Source organism: Megalops cyprinoides, chromosome 9 (genome assembly GCF_013368585.1).
Source record: "Megalops cyprinoides isolate fMegCyp1 chromosome 9, fMegCyp1.pri, whole genome shotgun sequence".
Taxonomy (NCBI): Eukaryota; Metazoa; Chordata; class Actinopteri; order Elopiformes; family Megalopidae; genus Megalops; species Megalops cyprinoides.
Genome location: NC_050591.1, coordinates 26,852,341 through 26,869,155, shown reverse-complemented (window position 1 = coordinate 26,869,155; position 16,815 = coordinate 26,852,341). Strand labels below are relative to the sequence as shown.

The 16,815-nt window shown below is 39.5% G+C and overlaps 1 protein-coding gene across 1 annotated transcript in view; it reads left to right on the top strand.

Moving 5' to 3' along the window:
- Window positions 1-1,128: 1,128 nt before the first annotated feature.
- The window catches only part of nectin1b (nectin cell adhesion molecule 1b), an 80,729-nt gene continuing 65,042 nt past the window's right edge, over window positions 1,129-16,815 (top strand). The window contains exon 1 of the mRNA XM_036536734.1: window positions 1,129-2,151. Within this exon, the coding sequence (XP_036392627.1) occupies window positions 2,100-2,151 (52 nt within the window). The 5' untranslated portion in view covers window positions 1,129-2,099. The remainder of the gene's footprint in view (window positions 2,152-16,815) is intronic.

Sequence of the window (16,815 nt, the reverse complement as noted above, 5' to 3'; positions counted from 1 at the left end):
CAATATTCTAAGAACACTGGAAACTGCAAAACTCATTATGCACTAATTATAGAATATTCACAAACAGCAGCTAGAGTTCACAAACACCAAATCAATAATATTATCAACACTGCAAAATAGGTAATGTTATGAAAGCTAGCCAGTAAATTACAACTGAAAATCCTGACAAAACACTGTCTTTCAGAATGTCCAAATATGCTACTATAACTAACTTAAAAAAAATAAATAAATAAATAGCAACAAAAATGGATGTGTTTGGTCAACGGATTAAGCTGATTGGGGGTTTCAGATGAGAATCAATTGTCTTGTCAGCAGTCAGTGACAATTTTCTTGCACAACACTCATAATCATTTTCTGGCAAAATAAACAAGAATGCTGTTTATATCAGAAAGCAATTCCACGAGATTTTGCAGAGTGCACACCTTCAATTTACTGGTGTTAATTTATTGAAGCAAATCTTTATAAATCTTTATAAGCTGTCATTTTAATACCCTACCAGAAATGTCCACAATATGGGACAGCTGGATTTTTGTAAGCTATATTACATTGCATAGATGTATGAAGGGACAGTAACAGTGAGTATATACTTTAAGTTTTTTAGAATACTAAAGTCCATCTGTAAGTTGGCCAACACATATAGCACAACCCTATCTACAGGGCCCTTTCGGAAAAGTCAGACATGGAAAATAAAATTCTGGGTAAATGTCCACGCATGTACTGCTTTTTAGAGATATAGTAAATACCTAACAAAATTACATCAACTACTGTCATATCCAACGTGAGGAGTACATTTTAATAAGCAAATAAATAAAGCTCCACTCTCTTCAATTACACACATCGTGTAACAGTTGCATTTTGTTGCATATGCAACAATAGTTTCTGCATTTGTTTAAAGGCAGAAGGAGGTTAAATTTGTTCTTGTGCTGCTAGTGTTGTGAGACTGTCCACAGTGACGCAGGTTGACACTACCTTTGAGCCAGCTGACTCTGTGGCTTTAAATCCCTTCACGAGAGCCAACTTTTCATTTTCTGCGCGTAAGTCCTCCTACCTGCTTTGCATGACAGTCCAGGCTCCTCCTTTATCTAGCGTCATGTGATCCCGATCTCTCCTCCGCTGTTGTCAGTTTTATTGTAGCACTTCTAGTGGAAACGCTTCAGCAGGAAAGTCTGTATAGCCTGGAATTGTATCGGGGGAAACCAACTTGTGTACCTGAAGGGAAAGCATCATTTCGCCAGGACAAGCGAACGGACGCCACCCTGTCCTGCAGACTGCATCAAGCCTACAAAATATCTAAACATTCCGAGATCCCCAAACCCAGCAGACAGACCCGGATCTTCTGAACTTTCAGCATCTACTTTTGCGTTGAGAACACTTACAATAGACTAAACAAGTTATTTGCAGTAGTCGTATGCTAAAAGTGGATATATTTTATTCCCTTTCGCATTTTTGGAGGCAGACAGTTGCAAAGAACTAACGGTGAATATTTTGGAACTTGTCACTGCCGCCCCTCTCCTCTATTTCAGTTAAAAAAAAAATCAGGGGGGTAAAGCGACACGCATCTACCGCGCTGGTGGGAAAATCTGGATTTTTGGACAGTGGGATAATCTTGTGGTCAGAAAACCAGAAATTACTGAACTTCATAGTGGTTTCCAAGCGCCGAGCTCTCCTCACGATCTGCAAGTCAGCCTACGCGCAGTGCATAAAGTGCTGTTCTCTATACATCTGGCAGTTACTTACCAGCGCCTTGCATTGCAGTAAACCAAAGGAAATATCTCTACACATACTCATTCATTGCGGTTCCTTTTGTGGGGCGCACATCTTGAAGTCGGCAAGCTCTGGGATAACTGGATGAAATACTGACCCCTCAAAAGAGCAAACGTGACTAGCTGTTAACGGCTCTGGTGTTTCGAATGCGTGTTTCCAACTCCGATCTCGACGGGGGGATCTGCTTATCCCAAAACGCAGGACAGGGATTTGGTCTGCATCTTTTGCTGAAGTTGCATGCCTGACCGAAATCGTCTTGATCGAACGCATCAAACCACTGCCGAGGTGTAAAAGAAAGTCCGGATATTTTGTGAAAGGCTTAACCGTACACGGCCATGGCGATGCTCACGAGTTTTTGGATAATCCTGGTGGCTGTTAACGTACCAGGTAAGACACCTCCACGCCATTTTTTTCTGTTACCTTGGTGAAGTCACTTCTGTCGTTATTGTTTACAAAAGTCGAAGTAGTTTATCAGTTGTACGGTGGCATCTATAATTAAGTGCTGTTTTTCGTTGTTTTACTCAGAGTATGACATTCCTGCAAAATTGAAACATGTTACATGTGATTTAGCAGTATAATTGATCTGTTAAAACAAACGCGAGCTTCTTATAAACGTATTGAAAGACGAATTCAAACTTGTTCGTCAGAGGCTGTACAAAGTGAAATAACAGCTGATACAGGCAGATGGCGATAGTGATGAAAACATAGATTATACATCTATAATGGTGGTGGGGGGGTAGTTGAGAAGTGATGGGGACAGTGAATTTTTCCCCAGGTGAGAATGTCCCCCACTCCACCTAATAATGAACACGCATCACTACGCAATGTTGCGGTAGCCCTTAATTTAGTGCAACGACATACGTTCTAGTAAGCACGCTTGGAATGAGCACTTTTTGTAGGCTACAAATGGCGGATGCTTATAAAAGTATTAAATGTATTATGACAAATGTATGTTATCTGTAATTTGCTCCATACCATTTTCACAAAAAAGTGTAGATATAGAGTAATTCCTTCCATATAATTTCATTTAATGCGTATTCCCACATAGTGCACTTATATTGTACGTAGAATGTACGCTTTATTTTTTAATTGAGGCTTAGGCGAGCTTTGGATCTGACCATTGCTGCTTGAACTAGTGTTGAAGTAGGGCACTGAAACACCTATATCACAAATTTCACAACACTGACCCTGCTCATTGTAGATTGTATTAATGTTATTTATGCTGCATGCGTTCTATGTACCCGAGACTGGTTTAATGTGACTGCACTTCTAATATTTTCACCACTTTTTAAAAGTAGTCTCTGTGAGACCACATTAGTGATCGTTACCTGAAGTATATGTAAATAACGTGTATGTATAATGGACTGTAGTTTAAAGCATGGAATGTATGTATTCAGAAGTCAATCATTATATTATAAACGTAGAAGTCTCTTTTGATGTTTTATTGCAGATGAATTTTTGAGAGAGAGAGAGAGAGAGAGGGAGAGGGAGAGGGAGAGGGAGAGGGAGGGAGGGAGGTCGTCTGCACTGCAGAGCAAAATTGGCTCGAATCAGGAGGTTAGCAGTCGGATCCAAGGCGCACTGCCAACTTAAACTTTAAAAACCATGCTTTCCAGAATACGGTAATATCGCCATTAGGTGTTGTTGCTAAATAAGAGATTCCATTAAGCAAAGAAAGGAAACAGAACATAGATGGTTATATATATATTTTTTTTTTTTCTAAAAGACATGCTGTCAAAAAGGTTGCCATTTCTGAGACACGGAAACATTCATTTCAATTAAGGGTCACAAGCCCAAAGGTACTCGGCTTGTTTATTGAATTAGCGGAAAGCCCGTGACATCACATACTGGATATAAAATGGGATATTAAACTCAGACCAATTCCATTTTTAGAAGAGAGTAATGCTGCTATTAGTGAAATTAAAGTAATGCTTTTATCCCACCTCAAGTTCCCGAAGCGAACAAATGATCCAATTCACGGGTGAGAATGTTACATGGCTTGTATGGAAGACTGAGTTGCGAATTTACATTACATAAATTATTTACCCTCTCCAGAGTGACTTAAATTTGACGTACTATGAATTTGTACAGCTTGTACACTGGCGTCTTTTGGGTTTGCTCCCAGGCATAATGGCTGTGTCCCAAATTGGAATGGAACCTGCGATGTTATGGATGTTTTCCTTTCCAGACCCAGCTGTCACAGGGCGCAAATATGAAATAGATATATCTGCTTTGATATTGACCCCAAGGTATGTACGACTGTTGATGGATATTAGATATAACAAAAATCATACAGACGTCTGAGCATACTATCGTATGATTAAAATCGCGGGTTAAAAAAAAACGTCCTTAGTTGTAGAATCTCTTTGGTTATTTGTAGGGTATTGTACTTTTCGTCAGTGAGACCCACCTATTCCATTTCACAGGAAATGTTTCAATCGAAATAGCTGGATAGTTTCAGCTCTTGATAACTTTCAGAGGAGGAGTCACTACTGTTTCTTTGAATAAGATTAATACTAATCTGTAGGCCAGTAAATTATATTCATTAGACCTTTGATATTTTAAGCAAACACACGTATAAGACCCCCCCCCCCCCCCTTCAGTAGGCATTGGTTCTTCCACAGATGAATCCTACCATTGTTGATGGTAATGAAATCAGCCAGCTCAGAACAGCTGGAGTGGGATAAATAGGATGAAGCTGAAGTGAAGGTCATTGGACATCAGTAATGGAGTAGGTGCAGTAATATGTTTACTTTTATTACATTCTATCACAATTCTTCTAAATGATTTTATGCACCTATGCATTACTTGTTAAAGAATTCACTGCAGGCAGCTTAAATGAATATGCATGTTGTAAATTGGTTTAAAGGGACATGAAATGCTTTTTAAAATGTAACTTGCCAAGAATGACTTTCCATGCTATTTTTCTTGTTTCATAAAATATACTTCTATATCCAAAAAAGGGATTTGCCAAGGGGCTGACTTTTTCAACAACCAGAAGAATGGAGCAAACACAATTTAGTCCCCAGGGAAGTGTGGCTTTTTTTCTCCCTGCAGCAAAATGATGAGCAGTTCAGGCTAAAATGCTGTTTTGCTCCCTCGGTCTTGCAAGGAAAAGCATTAATGTCAAACATGAAGTGTGCATTTTTCAAATCCTAATAGTAAATGCTTCTTGTTCTACACACAAACAACACTTACAGTTCACGCTCGGAACAATCTCTATCTCTTTGTTGTGCAATCAAAAAAAAGTTACCTGTCAAACAAAAATGATCACTTGCACCCACCCAAACACATGCAGGCACACACAGTTGCAAACACACATGGCTGACAAGGTCCTTACTCCCCTTTCATTTGTATTTTCACCATGCCATAAACAATAGATATGCTCTGAAGCCTCATGAGGTGCTAGATCTGCATATATCAATGATCTGCTGTGTACAATTTCACAATTGCATAACTTAAATTGTACAATAAAGTAAATTCTTGCTTATTGTAGTAAAGCAAAGAAATACATTGAAATTTAATCCTCAGTGTTGTATATATTCTAGCCTGTATTGCAGCGTAGTAATTCTGCTCCAAGAGCCCTATTGTGCCCCCACATGATGGTTCACCATAGTAAATCCATGTTACATTGCCATATACATTGCTGTAAACTGGAAAACTGAAGTGTTATGATTTCAATATGCAATGATATGCTGTGTAACAGAACATTTGAGCATACTCCCTTCTCATTTGCATTGTGGAGTGCACATGTGCTATCACCTTGCAGCTTTGTCCTCTGTCACCGTTAGGTTTTATTTATTTTTTTTAATCCTAAAAACAATCGGCCCTAATATACTATGAAGAAATCATTAGAACCTAGTGTAACATTGTCCATTTTATTCATGTTACCCCAAGTTCCAGTGCATCATTAGAAAGCACAGGGTCTTTGCCTGCGTACCCATTGCTTACATTGATCCTTTGATTGTTTTCAGTCTGTCTTGTGTGTGCAAAACACTGGCTTAGTTACCTGCAGCTGAAAAGCTGGGCTTGGAAAACATCTCAAATTGATGTATTTGCTGTTTAGTAGAGTTACGTTCAGATATTTCTGAGGCAAAGACTAAAGCTTGCTGCCTAATGAATCTTGTAAATGTCCATGTATGCTCTTGACTCGCCTTAATCCTTTGTCTCACTACCATGGTCTCCTCTGCTGTGCACATTACAGTTAACAACTATGTGGGTCATAGACATGGGTAATTGCATATATTTACAACTGATGTACTCATACACAACCCATACATTTGGAATTACTTTAGAAGACTTGGTCTGAACAGTAACATTCTTAGCTTAATCTTCTGCAAAGAAGTTTGAGGGATTGCGGAACTACATGGAACAATCCGACAGTGTTTCTTTTGTCCAGAGTAATGAACAAATGAATTTCTTAAGATAATTACTTTAGTTCATGTTTAATAAAATGTTCCTCAGATTATTTGTCCTGAGTATAGTAGTTCTTGTTGTTCTCATTTCAGTCAATCAAACAAACAATTTGTCATAAAGCAAATGGTTTCATTGGGCTGCTCATGTGCAAATAAACATCCCAAAGACAACCTTTCAGTTCACCTGAATTGGTATTTTTTCTGTTCTCATCAGTTATACAAGTTGTACCACTGATCCTTTGATTGTTCAAATAATTTTAAGGAATAATTAATTTTTTGCATTATGCATATATCATCTGGAAGGCTCCACTATGGCAGCAAATATTTTAAAAAAGTGAATGTAGAAAGTGGTCAACAGTAGTGCAATGAAGCATGTTTTATTTGCCCTTGTAATTGCAGTCTTCTCTTATAATGCAGAAACATAGTGCTGAAATTGAAGAAAGCAAAATCCGTCCTGTGCTGAATGTTGTGCATGTCCAGACTTACGTTTTGTTTTTAATGATGTATTTTAGTTGATTTTCAATGAGAATGGAGCTGTTTAACATTGTGAGTGTATTTTTCATTAGTGCTGGCTTTGTAGACCTTCTCTGAGTTTTCTGTTGCCGATTTGTTTAGACTGTTTATGTACAAAAATGTTACGTACTCAAAGGCGGGGGTGGGGACTGAGCATTGTGCCTGTGAATAGTAGAAGCCAACTGAACATTAAACTGACAAGCGTTTCAACATCAGCTTACTAAAAGCTGCACGATGCATGTGTGTTTGCATGTGTTAGCTCATTACTGGGTTGGGTGTATTTAGCCAAAAATGGTAACATTATGCAAATCATTGATCTGCAGGCAGTCTGTCTTCACAGTCAGTCATTTATTAGGAATGGATATTTGTGGTCTAAACCAGTGCCACCAGTGGGACTTTGGTTTCTGTTCCAGACACAGATTTTGGTTATTTAATCACGGCCACTGATTGAATGAAAGGTTAAACGATCCAGCATTCAAGGTGTGAATCAGCTGCTTGGTGTGGAGCATTTAAAACCCCTTGGATTGTGAACCTTCAGGGCTAGGGGTAGACATCAGTGGTTTAAATATTTTGAATGGATCACCCAAAGAAAGTGTATGTGTTTAACTAAGTGTCTTGTTAAATTGGTACTTCACTGGAAGCAGATTTAAACCATTCAATAAAAATTATTTGTAAGTGGCATTTTTGCTTCAGCTTTGACTTAAGCTAATTTTACATTCCCTTTTTTAACCATACTCTATGGCACCTATATTCAGTAAGTGAATCAACAGATGTTATTGTGTAAATAAGGTTAGGTTTATGAGAAATGGTGTCATTGCAAAAGTCATGAAATAACACTTTTCTCTGAGTTATACAGGCAAAATAGTTGGGCAGACAAATTGACATGGGTAGCATCCCCAAAATATTTTATTGATTTTAACATGAAGGAAATATCTTAATGGGCCATTAATGGGATTTCCATTGGCATTTTGAAAAATGATGATGTTTTTACTTTTCTTGCCTAAATCCCAAGGGAATTATACTAAAGTATGGCATTAAATGGGAAGAAAAAAATTAACAAAATTTCCAAATCGGCTAAAGTATTAAATTGCTTAGTTGAACTCTCTGCTGTGCATCCTCAAAGCCTGCAAAGTCTTGAAAGAGGATTCTTAATGCCTGACCTTGTAGCGTGGCTCCCTCTACCATGTGACCTGTTTCAGACTGATGCACTGCTTTGATCAAACAGCCTTGTCTGATTCCTTTTGAGATGATCCTTTTGCTAATGTGGATGACCAGGATTACAGAGGCACTGCATTTATTTAGCTTTGTGCATCTCTGGATTCATGTTAACCACTGAAATCCAGTTAAAAATATTGCAATGGTGTGCAATCACGAAGATTTTTTTCCCCGCATTTCACAAGTCGAAGTGTTGTGGATCTGCATTGATTATATTTCTATAATTCATTCACCCCTGATCCTTGAGATTTTTCGTGCAGATTACTGAGGACCACAGCGGAGGTTTAAAGATATTCAAGCCAAAAGTTAAACAAGTTGTGGCTTGAATCTTCAAAGCTTGGCTTTGATGCTCTGCAGTCATTTATCATCAGTGTTTTTAATTGCTTGTCAATAGGAGGGATGCACTGAGTCTTTCACCCTAAGGTTACAGGGTGGTGCTCTAAATGCCGCCTTTGATCTTCCCAACTTTGCAAATTATTTTGGCCGTCATGGGGTTGAGCCTGAAGAATGGATGTTTTAATGTCTTAAATAAATCTACACTAGAGGTAGTGTGAATGTGAAAAGTGTGCATATGTATATGATAATGTCTTCCAATGAACATGCGTTGTAGGAAGCTTTCACACAACATACGTGAGTAACACCCCATCATTATAACTGCTGAATGAAACCACAGTGAAGTAATGTTTATTAAAAGAATGTTAAGGTAAGGTGTTGTGATATTTTGTTATGCCAGGATCAAGAATGAATATGCAGTAAAAATGGAAAACTAGGCTTGTATTTGAGATGAGGATGAATGTTGTGGGCAGATAACTCAAATGCTGGCCTTTGCTGCAGGTATGCCTCAGCCCAGAGTCGACCAAAGCCAAATATAACCTCTGAATGTTCCTCCACATTCTGAAATCTCATCAACATTTTCTCTCATAACATATTTCCATAAAACTCTGTTTGACTTGAGTGTGTTTTTCTATACCTCTGAGCCAGAAACAAGAGACATTTCACCATATGGACTAATACATTTGCTCTGAAAGAAAAAAAGTGATTTGCATAACAACAAGGGCTTTATTTACTTTGATTTAACCCTCCATTGTTATTTTATTGCCTCTGGGGGCAGAAACGGTTTGTTCCCCATTGATTTCTAGAGATCTCTTCCCAGCTTGGCCTTTCAGTGGGTGGTCTTGTCACCTCCCACTTTTCCCAAAGGGATGTGTTTTCCCAGCCCATGACAGCCCATGAGGTTGCTGTCAGAAACGCAGAGACATATTTTATTTAAATATTTTTCAAAAATTTTCTACATTTAATTTCTCCATTTTTCTCAGTTTAAAAGGGAGTAACGAGGTCAGACCTCATCAAAAGATAAACATCATAAAATATAATTTTGCCTGATTTTTTTCATCACACAGCTGAGGAGTTGGCCACTGTTTTTTGCAATTACAGTAAAAGCTTGCAAGAAATGTTGACGAGGCATGTTTGCTGGCATGTGGGCAAGCTGATGGCTTTTCGTTTTGCTTTTTGTCCAGTTGTTACTTGATTAACTTTTTAGTTTGAAATTTTCCCTGCCAATGACAACTGCCTTCAGCTTTCACTCCCACGGTGGGAAAATCCTTCTATTATTGCACTTGATGTTAATATCCAGGATATGCAGCTGTTTTGTTGAGACATTTCCATGTCGCTGCGTTGTTTACCAGCTATGAGACAGGAAACTTGCCATCTGCCTGCTAATTGCTCTGTCGACTTAATTAAAATTCATTAGATTAATTTGGAAGTTGAGCCAATGGCCTTATACATTAGGCCTGGTTGTGTGCTCTGTTCTTTTCTCCTTCCCTGTTATATTTCAGGGATATATACTAGCATAAAGTACACAAGGGTTCTTTAATTTCTCTAGAGAAATATTACTCTGATGTTAAGGTGAGTAAAGTCTTTAAAATGGATTTGATTGGGTGTATGGTTGGTTCATCCAAGTAGATGCTTTCCACATATTCATCAGCTTCGTTTGGGATAAAAAAAATAATAATAAACATATGTATCAAAAAGGCATGAAGGCTAAAACAACTGTAATGTAAACTATGCCCATCATTGTTTGGACCACAACCAGAAGATGTTAAGAACAAACTCGATAACATATCGTGATGAAAGAAGACAGTTAAAGCTGAAAAACGAATAGAAGGAAGGTACGTTCAGGAGTTTACACCAGAGTCACTCAAATGGGACTGAAGCCGAGGGCTTAGAATTGATGAGGGGCTTAGCAAGCGCAACAGAGTGCGAGCCTGACACGGGGGACCGGCTGGGAGCGTCTGAATGATGGAAACTGCAACGGGTTCCCTTGATCAATCAGAAACGATCAGCGAGGCCAGGCCAGCAATTCCTTAAGTGAACCGTTGGGAAAGATGTTATCGGCAGTAGCCTGTCAGAGTAATGACAATCGAATTGGGTGCCCCTGAAACTAAAGCAGAATACCCAATGTCCACCCCTAATGAAGAAAACATGCTGCCCGGAATGCTACTTTTTCTCCTGCATAGTCAAAGAAGCAGACTTGCCCATTTGCCTCTCAAGAAAGCCACATAATTGTAATTACTTATTCATACGCTGAAGGGAATTAACATGGAGTTATTCGTGAGAGAGATTTTTTTTTTTTTTTTTTACTAAGTCATAGTGTTTCCCGGGGAACCTGTATTGATGATCTTGTTCATTAAAACCCCTTTTTCTTTTCTGCCCTGCAATCAGCAAGAGACGTCCTCTTCCTGTGGAGTAGTGTGGTTATGTGTTTTGGCATTGTTTTGTGCTGATTCTCCATTGTATTCAGCAGTGTTCATTAATTGTTTGGGACTTGCTGGAGGACCCAGGTGCTCAGTTGTGGTTTACGGTTATATATTGTTTCCCTTGTGGAGGGTGGTGATACAGTATGTGTTTCTGCCTTGATGCTAGCCTTTTTGATTTTCCCCTCATCTTGGTTGGACCAACCATTTGGGAAATTAACTCGACATGATAGATGCTCATCAATCATGAAAATGCAATTATCTCAAAATTAAACTTTGAGTAAAGCTCAGATGTAATCCAAGCAATGCATGCAGGCTCACATTACTGTCCATTAAACACCCAGCTCAGCTGTGCTGAGTCCTATGTTGGTTTCTGCCTCTGTTTCTTTGGACTTATGTTTTCTCTACTGGTGATTTCTGGCCTTTGACTGTCAATAGGTGTTGCCTGGATTCTACCCATCCAATCCACACCAGGTTTTCTCTGTAGACTGCTTTATTTTTTCTGATGATATGCTAGTTTAGCCAAGTGGCCATTGACATGAAGAAAACCAATGACCATTTGACATGAAAGGTCAAAGTGCATTTGCCAGTAACAGGTGTGCTTTGAGAGAAAGAGAGAATGTGTCAGGCTGACGTCTGCTCAACACATCAGGAAGCACAGGAACAGTTTTCCTGACCCCAGGAACAGAAATGCAGTAAACATGTGTGTAATTGTTCATCTTGTGTGTCTGTCATTGTGTGCGGATTCATACACATGCAAACATACATGTTTTTGTGTGTGTTGCCCCTTTAGAGAGAAAACCGTAACAACGGCAGTAACAGTAATGTTGTTGAAGTGAGAAAGGGATTACACTGTTGTTGGAGCCTGCTGTTGATGGCTGTAGTGTGAATGCAAATGAAGCCTTGATCCTGCTTCCCTGGTGTGTGTGTTTATGTCCTGCTGAGGTATGAGATGAGAGAGAAAGCAAGAGAGACAGAAGGTTCCCTGCCTGGAAAGGGCAGCTGCTGGAACTGCTTGGGCATTTACGGTTGGTGTGCCCGTAATAGATGCACTTACCAAGATTATTTACCTGTGCTTTCCATACCCCGGACCTTGTTAGGAAGTGTTCTGTACAATATCACAAAAATACATTTAAACATTACTCCATTACATCCATTAATGTGCACTAAAGTAAGGCAATGAAGCAAAGTTTATTCTCTGGGAATGTATGAAGGATTTTAATGGATGGAAGGATTCTACTGACTATGAGTACAGCGATTATTCATTGTGGGTAAAATCTGGAATTCGGGGGAGTAGAGAAAGGCAGGGTAGATAGCAGGGTGAGAGAATGTCACAGCACCTCCCTTGGATAGGTGTCCATCTTATGGCAGCTCCAGACAGGTGTGTCTGCATGTTTTGACTGGTGGGACAGAGCTGGGTGGAGGGCAGCGGGGGGGGGGGGGACGTCCACTGTTAAAAAAGCACCATCATTCCTTCCTACTATTTGTGTACACACTTTACCTCTCGTTGTAGTCGCCTTGTGAAGCAGAACAGAGACCAGGCTTATCTGCAGATTACAGCCTGAATTTTCTGGTACAGTCCCTGAGACTGTGTTCTGTTTCAACTCAAATCCAGAATCGCTGAGGTAAGGAAAAAAGGAAATCAATAAACAGGATCCAATCTTGCTTGTGCTGTTCTGATTCACTGTTAATCTGATTTAGTGATCCTGTTCCTGACTCAGAAATTAAATAGTTAAATCTCGTTTCTTCACAGAAGCGCAACCTCTTTTCACCATCATCTGCCCTTTCTTTACTGGCTGTTCAAAAACTCCATCTAGTGCCTAAAAATCAATTTATGATTTAAATTAAAGGCATTCTGGGGCAACTGACTAAACCTCAAAGTAGAACACATACTTTTATACTCTGAAGGTTTATTTCACTGGCTATTAGTAGTATTTTCCAGCAATAAGCCAGGAAAACGATAATAATAAATGACACTTTATTTCTAACACTGCTTCAGTGGGAGAAAACTGTTGGAGTTTACAGCTGGGGCTTTTTTTCACTGATCTGGGATTGGTGGAAGGGATAAGTCCCACTGCGCATTGTAAACCCTCTATGGCCGTCTAATAATGCATATCTGATCATTCTAGCCTCCCCCTCAGCTTGAACATGTCAATTTAAAACAGACAGCTGGGTTGCTATGCCATTAAGGCGACTAGGCCACGTGATTACTAGTCTGTGGAAAAGCTGGACAGAGGAAGAAAAAAAGGCTATATTCCTTTTTTTATTTTTGCAACTATAACACAAACTGAATGGATTTCTGTACAGATGATGTCTTGTAATATCTGTGTGACAGTTTCAAGTTAGCCAATATTTGTAGAGCACATCATTGGTAACAATTTTTTCACCGCACTTAATAAGAATAATTCAAGAATGGGCAGGTTATGTTTTTTGTATGTATTATGTTCTCTTTACCAAATTATATAAAATGAGAAACCAGAAATGTTGGAAATATCAAATAAGGAAAAAATAAACTCATTTCCATCTTCCTAGGTAAATTCTGTCAACAGGACGCAACTTTTCGAGGGTGATGTGGTGAACTATATGTGCTGAACAGTTGGGAATACTACAGCTGGGGTATGCCCATGCTTTTGCTGCGCTCATGGCTGTCTGAAGATGAGCTTTCTGAAAGCAAGGGTTAGAAGCGGGCAGGCAGCTGAGGTAGACAACAGGGGGTTTGTTACATGAAACGTTTTCTTTTTTTAATGAGTGATAGTGTTTCTCACTTAATATTCTGTGCCGACTCCTCTCTGGGAGCCGACAGGGTTTCAAAGCACCGGCCCGTACATACAAGGCCCTGCTCTGAAAACACAAACTCGTTTATTTATCCTCCCTGATCAACAGCTTATCCCCGCCCTCTTGCCAGGCTCAGCTCTATGCAGCGACTCTATGTGTCGATGCCTCTGTACGGATGGACAGAGTCCTCTTTACAGGCTGACAGACAGACTCACTCACAAGCTGCTTGTAAGTCTATGTGGGTTTTGTTAGCCTAAGAAAACCCTCAGGATAATCCAACATGGGAAGAATCGTCATTTTACAATTAATTGAATGTTGTTTATTCCAGTTACTTCATGAGTGTATAGACAGTGTATGGTTGTGGCAAACATAAGATATCCATTGTCCCCAAATACATCAGGTACATAAGAACACATAACCTGAGACTATTGGCTTCAGGCCTGAGGCGGCAGCTAAACTGAAAACCAGACATAAACATGACAGGGTGGTTCGCTAATGGGTTTTATCTTTGCATACAGATTGCCTCCCATTAAGCGTATCTAAGGGATGAACATCTCTGAATATCTGTGAATCTCTATGCATCTTTATATATCCCTATGAATCAACATGAACATCTAAGATAGGCAACAGAGGGAAGCTTGTTACCGTAGGCTCTCCTCTGAAGATTTCAGCACAGACTGACAAAGATGAACAACAAATGCAAAATGCCATTGGTCTTTGACATTGATCTCTCAACTTCCCCAGCATGGGCTACAGCCAAAGTAACTAATGCGGTCCACTATCGATCGGTACATTTCAGGCTTGGATGAGTTTCACTGTAATGTTACTTTGCTTACAGAAAGTCAGCCAAATAACCCCATTTTCATTCTGTCTTTGACTGTCATCAATGCCATGCATATAACGTCACTGGATGCTTTTTATATAAACTGCAGCTTTGACTGTACAACCTTCAAAAACCGGTGTGCACGTTTTCATGAAAATAAATAAATAAATGAATGAATGTGCACTTCAGTTTGCATGCCACCAGACATTTTTAAGGTAGTCCATTCATTTCTCCATGCTGTGTTGGGTAGACCTACCCTGGATTAGGGTTGGGCCGATGGATGGGCCGATGGCTGAAAGACATCACGATGTTGAGCTGTCATTGTGATTTTAAACCCCCCCCCCCAATCTATACAGACAGTGGGGTGCACCCTGCTACACACACACTATAATTCTAGTGTCTCGGCTATAACACAGAAAAATATATTTATTACATATTTGCAAAGATTTCCCCGGGGATCAACTTGAGCCGTAGAACTGATGAATATGTAGCATATTTCAAGGAGTGTCAGCCAGAGAGCGCAAAAATGAAAGATGGGTTTATTCTAATTATTATATTAGCTCCTTGCACCTGATTTAAAGGAAAGACAGCTCATTAAACCCTTTTGCACGTAACTTATTTTATGCTATGTAGTGCACATGTTACATTATATGGTTATGTATGTTTTAATTAGCGTTTTAAGCTTATCATAGTTTTAACCGCCGCATTTGCTATATTTTTTAATGTTAGAATTAGCTAGAATCTCATGTTCTAATCGGAACGGTGTTAGCATACGTGCTAAACGGCTGATCACACCGGTGTGATCGTATGTGCAAAAGGGTTAATCACACTATACCGCCCAGTTTTAATTTAGGCGCAAACAAAATTATTTTTAAATCTGTCTTGTTTGCACCTACCTCAGTAAATCAGGGACAAGTCTTTATTTGTATCGCTAAACTGAGGATTAAAACTTACCTACAGAGCGAACTCTCTCATCCTCTGCTATAGGCTACCTGTCTTAAACAAATAATTCCTAATTGTTATATTGTTATTAACCCTTTTCACCATGTCTCACACTGCACATTTAACTATATTTCATGTTTAGGAAAAATATAATCAATGAATTATTAATATTGTAATGACTATGGAAAACTCTTGCTGATTTATTGTCACATACTGGCTGTTATAATCCTAATTTTCTGCACTGCATTTGAAGCGGCCCTATTTTAGCAAAAAATGCAAAACAAATTTGCAATTATCTTGAAAGAATTGTACTAGATCTTACACGAATTAAATGAATTATACAAAAATAACAAAATTCAAAATAATTTAAATGGGCCTGGTTAAATTAGATTCAATAGGCCACACCAATGCTTTTAGATAGGCCTACTTGCTTCATGGTTTTACCTTTATAAGATGACCACTGCACACCCCCCCCCCCAACGTCCATCGTCCATCAACCATCACGATGTTTCACCGTAGACATGCCAATTCGGTACACATCATCCAACCCTACCTCGGATGCACATCCACTAGCTAATGTGAGCCTTTCAGCCCAGCCCCCAATTTCCATTCAGTGTCACTGGCATCCCATGCTGCTGTGAGCACTTCGCTTTCTTTAGCTTTACTTGTCACTTGTGTTGGATCTTTTTTGCTTTTGATACAGCTTTAAATACAACAATGCAGACAGTCTACAATATTCAGTATATCTTAATACACCCAAACCAAGCGTTTTCTAATACTACCTTTGTGAATGTACCAAAGTGGTTTGGTCCATGGCTTGTTCGTGTAAGACCAGTCTATTGAAACGAAGAGCTGCACCAAGCTGCTGAATTCTCTAGAAGGTCATGTGTGGAAGCACTCTCTCTTGGTTTCATAGTGCACATACTGTGCGTGTGATAGTTATCGATTGATTTCTTTCCTTTCCAGAAGGACTGTGCAAAGGAGAGGTGGTGTTGTGAGTGTCCTACCCGCTTTAGCAATGACTGCCCTGAAAGAACATTTCTGACGTCCTGGGTTGCTCAGATCAATGCCCTAACGTAATGTCACCCAGCGCCGTTACGCTCTGAGTTTTATGATTCTGGGGACAGAGTGGGTCTGGTGTGTCTGCGGGAGAGAGTAGCATTAAAGAACTTTCCGGGTTTTAAGGAGACATATCCCATTGAGCCTGCCCCTGGCTCCATATCTCCATCCTTTTTTAACGCCTGTGGCTCTTGCATTCAGAATGCAACTGTGTTCTTCCAGGTTTGATTTCTGTAAAGGGCAGCCATTATCGACCCCTTCCATTCTTTCTGTCTCTCTTTTTCTTTTTTTTCCTTTCTAAGAAAGGAGAGAACCCTGCCTTTAAAAGAGGACCTGATTGTTTCCCTGTAACATGGAGGAACACTCAGGGCAGGTGTCTCCTTGCTGTCAATTCCAGCAAGAGAGCAACACTTGGAAAATAACGGCTTGTGAGGATCAGTGACAACTGCATAAGTGAGAGAAAGGCTCCAGTTTGAAATCTTCCTGTATGCTGCATGGGGGTGGTCTACATCCACTATTTATGTATCTACAAAAGCTATTTATCGATGGCTTCTTG